Below are 18618 nucleotides of genomic sequence, written 5' to 3' on the forward strand. Positions count from 1 at the left end.
AGGTCGTTTAAGAAGGTGCTGCTTCATAATCGCCTAGTACTTCTCGATGGGGCGGAGCTCCGGAGTGTTGGGAGGGTTGAACATTTTCGGCACGAAATTGACCTTATTGTCCGCATACCACTTCAGCACGTCCTTGGAGTAGTGGCATGAGGCCAAATCCGGCCAGAAGATTGTTGGGACGTTGTGGGCCTTCAGGAGAGGAAGCAGCCGCTTCTGGAGGCACTCTTTTATGTACACCTGTCCGTTCATCGTGTCCTGGGTCACGAAAGGTGCACTCCGCTTCCCGCACGTGCAGATGGCTTGCCAAACCAGGAATTTCTTCGTAAATTTGGACATCTTCTGAGTGCGGACATGCTCCGGAACGCTGAACTTATCCTTGGCCGTGAAAAACAGGTTGCCGGGGATCTGTTTGAAGTCGGCCTTCACATATGTTTCGTCGTCCATGATGCAGCATTCAACTTTCGTCAGCATGTTGAGGTACAACTTCCTGGCACGGGTTTTGGCGGACTTGTTCTGCTTCTCGTCGCGATTAGGGGCCTTTTGTACCTTGAACGTTCGAAGCCCAGCCTTAGTTTTGGCCTTCTGGACAAAACTTCGGCTTAGGTGCAGCTTCTTAGCCACATCCCTAACGGAGACGTTCGGATTTCGGTTGAAGGCCCCAACTACGCGGTTGTGATTTTTGGTGTTCTACGGAATACTTTTTCCTTCACTTCTGGGCTTCCGATCGGTGGTCAACCGTTCGTCGAACCGCTTAATCACTCGCGACACCGTGGAATTCGCGATTCCCAACGTTTTAGCGATGGAACGATGCGAGAGATCCTTGTTCTCGTGATGAATGCGCAAGATTTTATCACGCACGAGCTGTTCTTTCGACTCCATTTCCGCGAGTTTTGATCACAGGACTTTAAAACTTGCAGGATGTAAATAATGCACTATGAACTAAATCCACCCAAATTTTCATTAAATTCTACCCAACGGTTAAAAAGTTAGCAATTTCATAGTGTGGCAATTTCATCGTGGACACCCTTTAGTAACTTCAAGCAAAAATAAAAAAAAAAACCTGAAGATCTCAAAATACCCTTACTGAGTAATTTATACTTGAAAACAATGCTAAGACATTTTAAATCATTGTCTATGAAAAATTCACAAAAACGCCTACTAACAGAAGGTTCAAAAATTTTACCAAAAATTCTTGTTCTACGATTTTTTTTCAGTTTGTTAGTGTCCATGGTTTTGAATATTCGAAAACTATGCATTTTTCATAAGCCTTGTTTGATCTTTTTTCATCAAAAATTGGCAGGGTCATTTGAGGTATTTGGCTTTCTAAATTTGTTTGTTGAATTTTTACTTGAAAGATTGTTTATTTTTCCCAGTAAATTTTTTTTTTCTCTACAGCTTTGTCTCAGACGTCATTTCGATCACAAATGCCGTTTCCGTGCTACAATTTTTTGAAAAATATCAAGGATGCCATTTTGAAAATTTTACAAGATTCAAAATGGCCGAATTGTAGTAAAAATGTGAATCCTTGCCAACAATAAACATTTAGCTTACAGTTGCATACAAATCAGAGAAGATCGATTGTTTATTTGCATTGTATTGCCTCTAACTACTCTTTGTTAAAAAGTACGGTTAAAAGCCATATCAATAATATTTTTTGTTTTGGGTGGTGATCCTACCTACTTTCGGGAGAAGTTATGTTTAATATTTGGATACATTTTACGTTATGAATGTTCAGCTCAATTCTGGATTCAGCGAATCAAAATTTTAATAGTGACCCTATATTCCGTTTATCTGTAAGCTACTTCAGGGGAGAATCAATTTTACTCCAAATCTGTATTTTAGAAATTGAGCGTGACTACTTGTCAGTACTGGTTTCTTAATTATGGATCGTAACTTGGATTGTTTGTCGCCATTTACGGTATAAAAAAACGATGATGAAATGCTTTATTTATGCCAGATAGGTATTGAACCTTAGTTTTTGTGAAATAGTAGTTTTGAATAATGGTGTGATAGAAGGTGTCTACAAACCACGTGGAAAGTTTTTAGAAATTTATATGGACTATGAACACTTGCCACGTGTCCTTTACACTATTTGTCTATGTGCTCATTGGGTCTTTTAATATAGATTTTAAGCGAAAGTAAATCAAATTAATGCAGCTCCTGTTCAAACGATGATTTCTCTAAAAAAAAAGGTGATGTTATCAGTATATTTAGATAAGCATAATTTCGAAGTTTTCCTCAAATCTTTTATTAAAAAAAAAAGTTATTTTATAATTATCGAAAACACTACTTCCCTGATAATCACCCAAAGTATCACAAATATACTTGATAAGCCATACACGCAGCCGAATATTTTGAGTGCAAATTCCCACCGGGAACGTCACACTCCAACGCCTCATGTTCTCCAACTTGCGCCTCCCGAGGTTGACGTTGATTACTTCAAAGGGAATCTCAAAATGCCGACTATTAGCACGATCGATAGCGATGATCACGACGACGATGGACGGATGATCTCAGCCCTCAGTCGGATCGTCGGGCAAACGATCACCATCGCCGAGAGATCAAGAGGAAGTTGTTGGATGTTCACCAGATTGGTGATGCCTAGAGATACGCAACGCCAGATGCCGGGATGACACGGCACTGGCACTGCTGATGGCAACAAATGTATTAAGAAACATTCTCCGCCGACAAAATTGACTAATAATGAACCCGATATCTCGTGGTCAAAATCAAGGAGAAGAGGAATTAATAGTATTCGACATAATTCCTGGCCTTCTTCGGCACGCCGTTGTCGTCGTGGTCGTCGTCGTTTGGCTTTCTTCTGTCCGGCGCGCCGGGAAGGCCGCCTTTTTCCCTTTATTTTCCTCATGCCGATCGCCGCCGCCAGTCGATCCAAGAAAAGAATGTGGCGCGGACAGCACCAACACACAGGGAAGAGAGAACCACAGATGAGAGGGTTCCGATAAATGCTTCCTCCCCGAAGCAGCTGAAAGAGGAGATTCTTTCAAGACAGATATCAGCAGGATCGTGACGAGGTACAAATAGCTACACAAAACGGTCATGCCAAGCCAACCAACCAAGTTTGGAAGAGAAAGAAGCAGAAGAAGGGGTTGAAAAAGCACCTTTTGAGATGCAGACAAGTTGTGTTCTGAAGTCTGTCTGAAGATGTGTTACCCTTCTTGCTTTCCGCCAGGTTTTGATCCGCTTTGAGGCAGGCGTGTTGAATTCCTAAACTTTGCCACGATACTCGCAAAGTCAATCATCCACTGTGCGAAAATAAAATAAAATCGTTGAACTAGAAGAAACTCCAACAAGGAAGCAAGCTCTCCAAATTCAAAAGAAACCATCGACAATGTCAAGATCAACTCCGACGCGCCTTTCAACATCTCCATAAAACCCGATTCGATGAAAGAGTCACGAAAGCCATTGAAAGCAGCCACACCACGTGCAAAGCTCCAAATTAATTCCATTAAAACTAACCTACGCTAAGATCTTTCGCTGCGTCTCCCACTCCTTATGAGGCGCCTTTGCATAATTTGGTTCGGAATAGATCCTCAAGAGGTGAGAGAGGCCGTCGACCATTGCGTCTACAACAGTCAGATAATGATAAAACTCTATTTTGATGACTGTACAAAAAATGTTGTGATACTGGAAGCTCTCCCACTTTCCACGAAAGTTGCTGACTCTGCATTTAAGAACTATACCAAATGTGGTTCGAATTATACGAATCAGATTCTCCCGGCCGAAAAGTAGGCACAGGAAGCGAGATTTTCGCGCAACCTTGATCATGGTCACCTATGATGGTATGTAAAGAGCAACAATGAAAACCAAGAGAGCGCGCGTCCGGATTTTTCGGAACATTGGGCGATCGATCATCAGCATGTGCCAATGCGGCGGCGATGCTGGTGATGAGATGGTCGTTATGCAAAGTATGCGATGCTTTTTCCCTATACCTGCTCCAACCGTTGTCGAAAGAGCGAGTGCGCATCGTTGTTTGTTGTTGGTTTTGAATGGGTTGTTTATGTTGATTCATGGCGCCATGACTACACGAATTTCTCGATTTGGATGCCGATTTCGAGAGTGCCCCCGGAGGTGGATGGCAAGAAGGGCCCGGGGGAAAGGTTTCGTTTTCATTATTACTACTACTAGAGGTGTATTACTTGCTGAAATTTGAAACCACACGCGGCTAAGTCATCAGGTCAGGTCGTCTAGGAGATGACTCCCGGTAGCCGGTTCCGCTCTCCTCTCAGAAGGGGGATGATGACGATTGAAATCCGAGCGAAAGATGAGTGTGGACTTTTCGGAGACGAGCAGTCAATGAATGGAAACAGAAACCGGCGGCAGGTCTCTCGAGACGTCGTCGTTCTTCGAAAGCAAAGATCGACGCCCGATGGGAACCGGAATCGGTGGCACAAAGCTACCGACTGAATGGATGAAAAGGACCAGCTGACTGAAGTCGTATATAGGGTAGGTTTGTATACATGGTGATGTAGCGCATTCTCTAGGGAGATTTGAGAATTTTTCGGGATAAAAATGCATCGATCTTTGAACAATTAACTGCATTGACAGATACTGCATTCCCACTTGGAATGTAACACGAGTAGCTACGAAACAGTTGATTTGAATTCAATACACTGCGTCAAACAAACGAAAACATCGATTACAAGCATCGTCGATCATTCAATTCATCACAGCAGGCTAAGAGATGCCTTTTGTCTTTTCATGGCACACTGAGAGTAGCATAGCAGCATAAGTTTCTAATAGTGTGAACAGAAATTTCCTAAGCAATTTCCCATTCGTTTCTGAAATCAAAACAAATCTCTATCGGCTCCCGTGGTTCAGTTGATTGACGTATTCCATATCAACAATCAACCTCTCACCCGAGTGTCATTTGACATGCTTCTAATATGGATTGCAACAACCTCGATTCAATATTTGTTCTACCTTTAACCCCCTCCTCACAGGTGAATATGTACTCAACGCCACGGACGGCAGTGAGGCGACACTTCCTCCACCGCTAGCCGATCTATTCCTCGAAGAAGGACTCAATCTACCGGAGTTGATCAACGATACTGCTGAGGTAAGTTCACCAAACCGCAATCCTTCCCAAACCACAAGGTCTACCCGTTAAAATAAGTTATTAAGCTTCTTCGCACGCAACCCCAATTTGTTTCAATATTCACGTCGGCGAATTTGCCCAAATTATTACTTACACTCATAGCAGAGCCTTCCTACGGGAAGGTTAAATCACCTAGAACGTACCGGACACCGAGCTGACGCGAACGTCAATAGAACCTTTTTTCCCCCTTCTGCTGGCGTTTTTATTCGTTTGAACATTTTTGACGTTAATGTTTAATGCTGTGAGGTTAAGCAAATTATCGATGACCACTGACAAGACTATCGACCATAATTACACTGTTAATTTTGGATTCAAATAGAAGCGAACGTGTGCGACGACGACGACGACGACGACGACGACGACGATGGACGGACAGACGGGTCGAACTTGGGGGTAGCACTGCTCACAGTTCTCCTATGTGGTACCTTGTGCCGAACCAGCACACCAACCAACACGTGTGAGGGAGCGAGAGAAAACAACAATAAATTATATGTTTGTTTAATGCAGGAAACCGAAGAGCCAGCAAAAAAGAAGACCACAGAACAAGAGGAGGAAGAGGAGTCCGAGGTCAAGCGAATCGAGAGGGAGCTCGAATCGTCGGCTGATGAACTGTGCCAAGGTGCTGCCGCCAGTGTCAGTGCCAGTGGTTCTACTTCTGCCAATCCAAGTGTCCCGGCCGCCGACGAGAACGATTTGAGCGGTGACTCCCAGGAAGAAACAGACCAAGCCGCTGCCGTTGTTGCCGCTGGTGCCAACTCGCCGGACGATCCGGAAGCGAGTGCGACTGCTACTGCTGCTGCTGCTGCTGCCTCTGCATCCGATGATCTAGAGGATATTCTGTGCGACATGATGATTCAAACGTCTGCGTCCCACTTTCAGCATCCCCGCCAGCCGATGCAAAACTATGGCCACGGGATGCACGGTTCGTTGCGGCAGGGTGGTTATCACCATCACCACCACCATCATCACCATCAGGTGAGTGGGAATTTTGCAATTTCAAAACTGAAATATTCATTACAGTGGATGATGCCGTGGGATAGATGAATTTGTTGAAACAGTAGACTTTATGATTGCAAGAGGGTTTTGTATAACAGTGAATGGTATTCTTTTGGCAGTGCATTTTAATTATGATTTAATTGAGATTCATCTGATATATCTACCAGGAAGATTTTATCGTAGAACATTTTCCCATGACTAATCTCAGTAATCTCAGTTGCCTTAAAAAATCATCTTCAAATGTCTTTAATAGCGAATTCGTTTGTAATTCAGTTCCAACCTGGATCGGGTATCAAGATTGGGTCTGCCTATTTTCTGAAGAACGTCAGTTTGCTCGTTTGTTTTTAAAACCTAGCTCAGGTTGAGGTTCGCACTGATCAAAAGTTCGGTTTCGCACCGATAAAAAACAAACTCGCTATAACTCTTTCCCGCTTCCCGGTATAATATTATAACATTGTTAATAGAGAATGGCTGGTCTGTTATACATTAAAATTCAAAGAACTCCCAGAGAGAATTTCAAATTTATTTTAGAAGAATTCTAAAAAGAACATGAGAATAATCAAATAAAATCCTGTATTGTTTTTAGCGAATTTCCATAAACACTTTTTGAAGACTTCGATCTTAGAACCAAATTCAAGATCCAGATGCTGCTGTCTTAGTAATGATCTATTTAACCTAGTGATCTCTTCGGCTCAATCGCAGTTGGTTTTATGCTTAATTTAAATGTACATCGCACAACAATCTCATCTGCTCGCTCAGTAGACACTCGATGTACTAAACCACTGAACACGTCTATCCTATTCCAAATTAGGTTCCAAACATGTACAACCAATTTTCAGGTACCTACTGAATAATAGTTATTTACAGTAACCGGAGTGAAAATTCACTATTTATAATGCATTTCATAAAACAAACCGATTTAAAATGCATGTAATTACGTCACACCATATTATTACATTTAAATGTTGCAAAGTTATGACAGATAAGCTGATTCTCATTTGCCCTTTATCTGTGTTCAAACAAAAATCTTTCAAATGACGAACGCTGTAATTCAATAAATTTAACGTCAATTAAATTGTTTCATATTAACTTTTTTTCAAGTTTGAACTCATCTATCTTCGTTTACACAATGCATAGGGTTGTATTTAAATTTGCAAACATTTAATGGCGTCAAATGGTGATTGAATTCTGAACTGAGCTGTTTATCATTTAATAGGTCTTATTCATCAGAACAACTTTGTCCAAGACTTCTATCTAGTCTAACTCGCATGTTAAAGCAATAAGAAGTTAAAAGGTATACTAGTGTGATGACACCATCAAATAAGTCTCTTTCACTCCAAAAACTGTTTTAAAGACAGAAACTTTCTATCTAGTCAAGCTGTCAAGTTAAGCAAATAATTTATTAGAGCCACCTGGAAGATGAATTCTGAACTCAACTGTTCAGCTTCCGCAACCCAGTGATGTCAGGGTAAATATCTTAAGGTTACTCATTTAGAATTACCCTTTGCGCTATTGTAGGAAATAAAGATAACTGTTTACCCTGTAGGGTCACCAGTTTTCACCACCATGATATCACTGAACATTTCACTTAAAATCATGGAAGTGGGCTGTGCTTCCATTTATTAACGTACTTTTAAACGAACCAGCTTGAAGAGGTGGAAAAAGTTCATTCAGGACGGCCAAGTCGCAACCAGCACCCAGCCGATTAGCATCCCCAGGTAGCGATAATCACGGGCTACTTAGAGTTGGCTATAACCTATTCGCTCTATCATCGTCATCACCGACACTAGCGATTAATGAACAATAGTGCATTAGTGACAACAATGATCCCCCGTTCGCATTACTGACGGCAAATATCACCGCCAGCAACCCCACCGGGCACCGTGTGGGGGTAAGAATCGGAGTTCAGGTGCACAGAGGTCGCAAATCGCCGGTCAGGGCAGAACCCAACAACCATTGATAGGCGTTCTTATGCACCTGCTTTATCCGGCCTTCATGGGGGTTACTCACTGAGTGAGTCAAATTTTCCTAAAAAGTCTGTTCAAATATGACGACAATCGAGAAAAAATCTTCTCAGTCTACACAGCCCATAAAAGTAACTCAATACCTGAGTCGAATTCAACTCACAATTGCATTACATTGCGTAGTGCCATTGCAATTTTAGCTATTCAATGGGGTTCTACGGAAAAATTTACTCATTCCTAAGTAACCCCTTTTTTAGCAAACTTTGATTCAAATTCGACTCAATTTTTAATTTATCTCATTGACCGAGAACTGTTGCACTAATAGACTTAAAAGACGTAACTTTTTTCTTTTTTTTTTCAAGGAGATTTTTGAAAAAAGTTACTCACTTTCTACTATTTTGAGAGAAGTCCTACTAAATTTTGAATTAGTCTCATCGGCCGTGTACGGCGTCTAACGATGTGATAACCGTCACATCCCCAGACGATCTGAAGTAAAACGTACCGGTAAGCGCTTTTATAACCTCATAACCGGTCGTCTCTCTCTGTTCTCTCGATAGTCATAGCAAGCGAGCACGTGATTGGTTGATTGTGGCCTAAAAATTTGATCAATTTTCAATAGTTTACTAATGATAAATTACTATAATCTTTATACCAAACAAAGCTTACATCAATTCTGAAACAAAGGGTGTGAAAAGAATTTAAATCCACCAATAAATGGCCAAGTTATAAGCGTTTAAAACCTAACACTATTTCGTTACACATTTTTTTGATTTGCACCTTACTATAGTCCACCAAGATGTAGATGTAGTGAAAAAATATATCTTCAAATCTGGCATCTCTGTTAACGAGTTTAAGGTTTCTTGTTAAGAGTAGTTATTCATCATGCTAAAAGATATTGCTTCCTAATATAACTACAAGTGAATCAGTAGAGGAAAGATCCATTTAATATTTTTTGCAAAATCTGATCCTTGTGACCCTGCAATTGAAATGATGAAAACTCCAAAGTTTTTCAGTTTAGTGAGAACTTATTGTTGAGCATTATTTTTAGTACAGAATTGTTCTATTTGGTGACTAGCGCCATTAAAAGGAAATATACTGTTTTAAATAATATATCGTAATCCTGATCTTGTAGATTTCGGTAAAGTTGTTCTTTGATCCGGTGATAACAAGTAGTTCAAAATTGACTCACTTTAATGAGCAAAACTATTGTACAAGGAAACTTCCCGTTGTGAGCAAAGTTATTCAAAAGAGTGAGACCTCTTAGATGGTGGTTGAAATAGTTGAATGTATAACAAGCGAAACAATTTTATTCAAAAAATATTTTAGTAAAATGCGGAAATCATCACTAAATCATATTTTGATGTTTTCCTAATTCACTAAGACTAAGACTAAGTCTAGATAGAGCTGGAATTAGGGCGTAACAGCTTATGTAAACAATGACTTCTCTTGATGATTTCTAGACAGTCAAGGCTCGTCTACGCAAATCAACATCCCCATCGGGCAGGGGAAGACTTCCACTACCCGATGGTTATGTTGGTGTGCGTGAACGTGCCTTGAATTCCTAGAAAACATCGAGAGAAGTCATTGTTTACAAAAGCTGTTACGCCCTAATTCCAGCTCTATCTAGAAGTAAACAAATATTAAGAAAAAACTGCAAAAATGCTGGATATTTAATTAAAAACTTTTTTACTGTTGAGCATGAGCATGAGCATGATTGACCGCCCACGGTTGCTATTCTGTTATTGCCAGACCAGCTGTAATTACACAGAGAACCAATAGACGATGCTTGGGACTAGCAATCTGTTGATCTCGAATCAGGCAATACCAGCGCCAGCCGCGCCTGAACGCAGGTCAAGAAAGGACTGGGTAGGAATGTGTTGACGTGACACTCGCTTTGATGGAAGCCGAGGAGTCCTCTGCACTTCCACGAGGAATCACAGGGATGTTGGGTAAGAGGGTTGGGTTAGCAGCAGGGTTCGTTTTGGTAAACGATAAGCTGAATTGATGTCCTAACGATCGTATAACGCGAAGGAGCTTGGGATTGAACCCACGGTCTTCTGCTCAGTAAGCAAAAACGTTTGCCACTAGGCAGACGAGCTCCTTTTTTATCATTGACGAATCTTGAATGTGGATGGGCTTGAGATTAGACTCATGATGTTCTGCTCTGTAAGCAAAAACGGTTGCTCTAAGGCCACCGAGCCTCTCATATCACATTATAGCGTTACTCAAGTTTTTATAACTATTCAAACCCGGCACCGACGACAACGAAAAGTTTTACAAAATACACGATAAACAAGCGATATTTTAATATTTTTAATATGAAAGGATCTGGGACCGCGTTTTTCTCCTCAACCACTGCAACCGACGATCTTTGAAATCCTAAAACTAAAAGCTACGAAAGAGTACTTAGGCCTTCATTAAGATCCACTTTCACGCGACGTTCAATGTTTCGATTTTCTCTTTACGCATGGTTCAGACAATGATAACAAGCTATGACCGACGTGACGATTGTTTAAGACCTGGTTAAACTAGCTATTCAAATGAAATTACGAAAATGAAATTTTCGAAACTATATTAAATGAAACAACAGAAATACGCGATAATTCATATTTTCAGCGGTTGATGTTTAATTTTAAATATACCAACGGTACTCCCTTCGACTACGACGGCGATTACGACAGCGACTACGACGGCGCCTACGACAACGACAACAGAGAATCTGTAACTTACCATTTGTCTAGGATAAACACCTTTGCCCGGCACCCGGCACGACTTAAAAGACGTAACTTTTTTTTTTCTTTTATTCAAGGACATTTTTGAGGAAAGTTACTCACTTTCTACTATTTTGAGAGAAGTCCTACTAAATTTTGAGTTAGTCTCATCGGCCGTGTACGGCGTCTAACGATGTGACAACCGTCACATCCCCAGACGATCTGAAGCAAAACGTACCGGTAAGCGCTATTATAACCTCATAACCGGTCGTCTCTCTCTGTTCTCTCGATAGTCATAGCAAGCCAGCACGTGATTGGTTGATTATGGCCTAAAAATTTGATCAAATTTGAATAGTTTACTAATGATAAATTACTAGAATCTTTATATCAAACAAATTTTACATCAATTCTGAATCAAAGGGTGTGAAAAGAATTTAAATTCATCAATAAATGGCCAAGTTATAAGCGTTTGAAACCTAACACTATTTCGTTACACAAAAAAAAAATGATTTTCACCCCAGTGTAGTCCACCAAGATGTAGATGTAGTGAAAAAAAAAATATCTTCTAATCTGGCATCGAGTTTAAGGTGTCTTGTTAAGACTAGTTATTCATCATGCATATTGCTTCCTAATTTATCCACAAGCGAATCAGTATAGGAAAGATCCATTTGATATTTTTTGCAGAATCTGATCCTTGTGACTCTGAAATGATGAAAACTCCAAAGTTTTTCAGATTAGTGAGAACTTGTTGTTGAGCATTATTTTTAATACATAATTGTTCCATTTGGTGACTAGCGCCATTGCAAGGAAATACTGTTTTAAATAATACATATATCATAACAATTTTTTTTTTCCTTTATTAACGAGACTTTCAGCCTTAGGCTGGTTCATCTCTACCACTATATCATAATACTGATCTTGTAGACTTCGGTAAAGTTGTTCTTTGATGGTGATAACAAGTACACTCATTCGATTCTCTTGGGATTAATTTCGGAATTTTCTTGGAGCTCACTTCAGAATTCCCTTGAATTTTCTTCAGAATTCCTTCGGAGTTTCAAAATTTCCATTGAATTATCTTCAGGGTCCGCCTCTAGTCTTCTAGTCTGAGGCTCATTGCATTCCGCCTCAGCTTTTCCTAGGAATGATTCTTAGATCCCAGTATTAATTCCAAAGCACAGCATGTTTCTTATTTTTCTCTTGATAATTTTCAATATTTTGCTTAGTGTCAGAATATTGAAAAATCCAAATTTTATATTTTAATTCACAGGGTGGCCAGCGAACCGGGAAATATCCGGGAATTTGAAAAATAACCGGGAAAACCCGGGAATTTGATGAAAGAACCGGGAAAAATAAAGTAATCACACCACAGGAATAGATTTTCACACCAGAATTTCAGAATAAACCATTAAAACAAAGTGATTTTTTACCAAATGAATGTCTTTCTCTATTTGCTGCATAATTTTCTTCAGATTCCCGCCTTATTTTTTTTTAGAATTTAATCACTCAGCAATATTTCAAATTGATTTTTGCGATTCAATTTTAGATGTAAAGTGCATGGGCCTTAAGGGGGTAGTACACTTTGAACGTCCAAAAAGTAAGGCATTTTCGTTAATTTTTTTAAGCAATAAAACACTCAGGGAGGGCAAATATGTTATAACCCATTTATTAGTCATCCTTCGAACTACAATTTGTATTTTTTTGAACTCGATTGTCGTCTCCCCGTGGCCGGTGCACCAGGTCGCGCGGGCGTCCTCGCGCGGAAGTCGGAAAACGGTGTGGGAAAATACTCCTTTCCATGTGATCCTGGAACATAAATCGAACAAAAATCCTGATTAGTAATGAAATTTGGGTTAGAAATACGTATTCCGATTTTGTTTTAATTAATTTTTTCAAAAGTTGTGGCCTTTGGAAAAAAAAAGTCCATTTTTTCACCCTAAAAATGCTTACAAAATCGTGGATTAAAAATCCATTTTTGACAAAATCGAAAACGTGGATACGTATTTCTAAGCAGAATTTAATTCTGAACAAGAAAACCTAGGCGATATCCAAATTTGATGATAACTGGTAAGAGTTATTTCCCACGCCAGTTTGAAAAAAAAACCCTGTTTCGAGATAAACGCGTTTAAAGATAAAATTGCTCTCTCAGCGCGCCTGTACATGTTTTAGGAAATCGCTTCGTAAAGCGGTAAGGAATATTCTGGCGGTCTTTTCTAAATTAAAGTATACATCCCAAAGAAACATTTTAAGCAAAAAAAAATGCATTTTTTTTTTGAAAAATCAAAGTGTACTCCCCCCTTAACTCTAGCATAAATCTTTCGAAATTTGGAATTATTTAGAAACCCCTTGGAGTATTTTAAAGAATTTCTTTCTAATTAGGGGAATTTACGTATTCTCGGCAACCTAAGCAGCGACCTTCTTTCTATAGCCTTTTTCTCTAAGGAACGCACACATATGCAGTATTGGCTTGTTTACAATCTTTTGCTGCCAGCTGCTCTAACAATTTCAGTCGAAAGAATTGTCAAAAACTGTTTTGAAACGCTTTTACAAAGCTCCAATCTTCTCTAGTGAGAGCGAGTATTGTCGGCAACCAGTTTTTCTTCGGCAACCGTTCCATTTGAACTGCATGTAAATCTGCTGTTCTATTATCGGCAACTCGAAATCAGCTACAATTTGTAGTGCGTGTGTTTCATTTCAAGAAAACCCTCTAGATTGCTTTTTCTCAGTGGTAAAAATATAGTCAAATTGAAGCTGAAAGCATCAAGAATCGTTTGCATGCATTCAGCGAAGTGTTTTCGTAAGAAAATCCAGTGAAAATAGTGTTTCAATTTGGGTTGCCGAAAATAGTCTGTCATTCCGAAGCCGTCATTTCCCCTATAACAATTTTTTTGCAATAAATTTTGTTGGAGCTCTTTGATCAATCATTCACACTAGGGTTGAAATTTTTGCCAGAAAATTTTTGGAGCTCTGTTTCTTGTTGAATTCTCATCATAATTCTCTTGGGATTCTTCAAAAATTACCTAATAATTTAATCTAGAACTTGCAATCTTCTCCACAGAAATCCCTACAAGTTCTTCTAACAATTTCTAAGCACTTCATGTCAGAATAATTCTTGAATTTTGCTCTGAACTTCTCCTTGGAAAACTATGTGGGATCCTCCTCAATAGTTTTTTGAAATCAACACTTTGAATACTTTTAAATTTTACTGAAAATTCCAGGGTTCTATCGATTGTTTTGTTATTTGTTTTAACTCTTCAAAGCCTTGACAATTATGACTGCACGACTATTTGATAAATATGATATATATATTTTTTTCAAATCTGTGATCTTGGAAAAATTTTAAACTCTCACATTTTTTTCTCCAAATATTGCATCACGAAGATTGTTATTAATCCCAAATTTTGAATAAAAGTTCTATTTTCAAACCCACACAAATTTCAAAGTCCCAGAATCTTGGCAATCTATATTTTTAGTAAATAATCTTTCAGTGAATACACAGCTTCTTCATCCGATATCACTAACAACTTGCTCTAATTCTCATTTGTACCAAGTTCATTTTTCTGAAGCATTTTTTTTAATTAAATCTCTTATTCGTCACAATTCAGCTATTATATAACCTATTCATCCAGATAGCATTTGGCCCAGTGACCTTAATCTCTGTCACTCAATAAATTCTAGGGCTTCGAAATCATAAGATGTATCGATCATAAAAAGTGGTAGAATTCGATTTATCAAACTATCTCGAAAGATCAATAAATTGTTTTGAAAACATTAAGTGACTCATAGAGTTGAGTTTTTCCTATAGCTTTAGAAAACACTTTCTGTAATTTGGCTTTCATTTTTCCCACAAATAACCATTGAATATTTACAGTTGGCCACGTTTTAAAAAATGCGTACAATTTCGTTTTTTGTTGAATATCCACAATCGGGAAATTTTAAAGATTTGAACCGGGAATTTCAAAATGAAAAGTTACTGGCCACCCTGAATTCAGCTTCCAGACTACTTTTTCCAAGTTCGAACTCTTTAAAAATTGTTCAAAATAATTCGACAAAATCAATTCAGACCAATAGCGTTCGCCCTAGAGGCATTCGAAAGAAAAAAAAAATACATGATTCTGCAACTCAAATAAGCTATCAAATTCTGAGACTTTGAAAAACATTCGAGATCTCAGCCTTAAAAAATTCTATAAATTCTGGGACTTACAATTTGTTGCGATCTTGGAGCTGGAAAAGATTCTTTATCTTCCAAAACAAAATACTTGTCTCATCTTTTGCGCATTCCAAACAAGAAATAAACAAGAATGGCACTATGCCCCCGCTGAAATGTACATCACAGCTGACTCGAAATGGATTCCCACACTCCATTCTTCAAGCTTTAACATGTTGACACGTCCAATATTTACCTTACACATATTTCGTAATTTGTACCCAAATGTTTACGTTCCTTCACCTTCTGTTTCCCACGCATCCTCGCTCGGTCGTTCATCGTTACGCGTCGATCAAAACTTCCATAGCAGACAATTTTGTTATTCCAAAACTGAATCCTTCAGGCTCCGACGACTGTATTTTCAGGCTCCGATCAGAGCACTCGAGCTCGCCACCTCAAGGATCCTCGCAGCAACTCTCTCAATCAACCTACCTTTAGCTGGATTCGTGGAAACAGGTTTCCTTCGAAAAGTAAAAAGATTAATTCCGAAAGCTTGGACTCGAAAACGTTTTAAAATAACAGACCGCAAAGGTGAGCGAGAGCAAACCCGAGAGTTTTACAAGTGTTTTCTTTAAAAACACTTGTCGATTTTAAAAACACCAAATTTCCTACATTTTCATCTCTGTCCCATCTTCGCATACATATGCTGCTGCTGGCACTGAAGTGCGCTTTTTGGTGTGTCTCTTCTCCCCCGTCTTTTTAGCCGGGTTATTTTCTCTCGGGGTCCGCTCCATAATTCTCGATAAAGCCAAAAAGTATACATTCTTAGCATTAACTTTTCTAATGACCAGCTTCTCGCCACTGTCAGTCTGTATCTGGAGGAGGATGTGATCGGTCCGGAATCATCTCACATTTTGTTGTTCTTTCCATTCCTTCGTTGAATAGTCAAAATGTGCTCGCTCTTTGATTTTCCTTGCTACTTTCGGTGCGCGCAATTAGGATTTAGCTTCTTCGACCAGAATCGAAGAAGGCGACGACGAGGACGACTACACAAAAACCACATCACAAGTACCTACATAGTGGTAGGCCATCATCGCTTGCAGGGAGGAAAAGAAGGCAAAGTAACCACCGATTTTTGCGCTGGGCTTGGCCTGCTGCGCCGGCTGGAGTCACTTGTTGCTGCCTTTTTTTCGCCTCCTTTTTGCCGTTTTTGGCCAAAGTGCGCACACTAAAGTGGGAAAAGCAATTTATATCTCTGATTGCTTATTGCTTTTAACAGGTTTTTCCCTTTATAGTTCTTCCCTGTACTTTTTACGGTCCGTTCTGGCCCTGTTACCGTTTGTTGATGTTGTGGTATCTGTCCCGTCTCATCTTTTGCGCATTCTATACATGGCAGTGGCGAAAGGTGGAAACCTTTTTATTTATTGTTTTATTATTCTACAACACAGGTAGTCGGTTTTTGCGGTGACTCTTCTGGTTTTCTATCGGGGGTGCGAAAAACGGACGACACTTGCTACTTTCGGTAGTTGTTTTTGTGTTCTGTGTTGTTTTTGTTTTCGCTTACGACCAGGCTTAGCCAGTCGTCAATTCTACGACTTTTGGGCTCTTTTGTCTCCCGAGAAAGGGTTGTGACGTCTCGGCGGGACATTTTTTTCCGTGTAATGTTTGCTGTCTACGACACAGTGGTAACGGTAGTGCAAATTATCCTGATTTGCATCGAACATGAGTTTTGCATCGTTGCACTTGAAAGGATTAAAAATTAATCGTCTCCTTTCTGCCGGATACGAGGGTGGGTACAAATTATCAATGGTTGTGACGATAATTTATTGCTTGAATGAGCACGAAATCTGGATAATAAGTCAAAGTCAAATTTTGAGTAACACCTCATCGAGGTAGGCTGTGCAATCTGTGCATTGCAACCGACGTGTTATGTTTTTGCTGCTGCGCGAATTTTGCTGCTTAACACTTTTTTTTTGCTGCTCAAATTTAGTGTGAAAAACGTAAAACTTCTTAACTAGTGGACACCCGGAAACTTATTCAATAGAATTTTGAGATGTGAACAAAGCTCAGCCATTTCGGATATGGAATATGGTAAGATACTTACCTTACCAATCAGACTAAGGCCTTGTTGTCCTCTGCTGTCCGAAGAAGTCGTCTCCACTCTACTCGATCCATGGCCACACTTCGCCAACCTCGTAGTCTGCGAAGGGTCCGCAAGTCGCCTTCTACTTGCGTGGTTGAAGTTCGTCATAGATTAACCTATCGCAGCCCGGGAAGTCGAGCAATTAGCAGTTTCATGTTCCGAGTTTCCAATCGTAGTCCTTATTTCGTCGCGTAGGTTTGTGCCGATTGTTCCGATTCGTATTTCTTTCTTCAGTATTTGCAACTTTATGTTTTTTTTCCAGGGCGGCCATCGTGGGACCATCGTGCACAGCTCTGTTTAGAGTCCCACGCTGGCACTAGGACGGTGATCAGCCGCTCCTAACATGGAGAACAGACGCCGTTTTGAGCCGCACCTCCATGGTGAACAGACGCTCGGGTTTGGTGAAGCATTTCCTCTATCACAGTACTATGGTTACCGCGCCAGTGTTCGCGTCGCACCTCTTCACTTTGCTATTGCCGGACTGGCAACATTGCCCAGGCTACGCCACCCAGCTGTGTCCATGTTTTAGCTGGTAGACTTTTGTTATCATATGACTCGGGGAGGCGTGAAGTAGGAACTTGTGAGGACCAGGGCTAGGTATTCCGCTCCTTCCAGGTTGTCAACTCACCATTTTGTAGTCCATATTTGGTAAGATCTATCTGATTAAAATCAAATATAAATGCCTATTTCCAATTACCACTAAATACGCACCGAATTTAGAAACTTCGAAATCAGGAAGTGTGTTTGCTGTACTATAACGGTAGTGTTTACATGCGGGGCTTATTGTACATTAACGTGACCTTGAAATGGCCGTGAATTACCAGGCATCCTGAAATCAGTTGCTGGATCTGTAGTAGAGCTATCACAGTCTAACTCCCGAACTAAATCTGCATTCAATTGTCACTTCAAGGATTATTGCACGCAGATTGAATTCACACACACACACACACACACACACCTCAATTGGAATGGTCCAAACTGTTACTCCTATCTATACCCTCCTTCAATTCAAACGAATAAAGGAAAGCTCACAGGGTCGTTTTATGTTTACTCTCTTTGACACTGCACCTTCTAGCATAAAGAAGAAACATGAACAACATGAACGCTAAAAGGTTCATCAGGGTTGAATCCAACTAGATACATTAGTTTCACCAAATCTAACCTCGGAAAGATTTCAGAAAGCGAGGGGTGGGAAATTCCAGCATTGGGTGAATTTTCATCGTCGAAACACGAATAACTCAGAAATGTGTGAAATTCTAGAAATATCTACTTCTTAATAAATCAACAAAGCTGTAATGTGTAATTTAGAAATCATGCCTCGATACTTGAACATTTATTTTGATGGTTTACAACATACAAAATCCTACGTGATCACGTGTTTTATCTGTTTCCTTTTTACTATACATGTCAACTAACTTATGTGTTTTGTCTTCGTACTATTCTGTTCTTGCATGCTCATTTGTGTTTTAATAATTGGACCAGCGCGACTTACGGTTTTGGTGGTGGGACTGTGGTGGTAGTGATGATGGTGACTTACGGTG

General features: G+C 39.9%; 1 protein-coding gene across 4 annotated transcripts in view; it reads left to right on the forward strand.

Annotated features, from left to right (window-relative positions):
• The window catches only part of cnc (cap-n-collar), a 237477-nt gene that overhangs the window by 149793 nt on the left and 69066 nt on the right, over window positions 1-18618 (forward strand). For all 4 annotated transcript variants that reach the window (XM_065217073.1, XM_065217072.1, XM_065217074.1 and 1 more), the window contains 2 exons: window positions 4965-5080; window positions 5627-6094. In XM_065217073.1, the coding sequence (XP_065073145.1) occupies window positions 4965-5080; window positions 5627-6094 (584 nt within the window). The remainder of the gene's footprint in view (window positions 1-4964; window positions 5081-5626; window positions 6095-18618) is intronic.

This window comes from Ochlerotatus camptorhynchus, unplaced genomic scaffold (genome assembly GCF_037179485.1).
Source record: "Ochlerotatus camptorhynchus isolate MF236.1 unplaced genomic scaffold, CSIRO-AGI_Acam_v1.1 ptg000070l, whole genome shotgun sequence".
In the NCBI taxonomy this organism is placed as follows: domain Eukaryota; kingdom Metazoa; phylum Arthropoda; class Insecta; order Diptera; family Culicidae; genus Ochlerotatus; species Ochlerotatus camptorhynchus.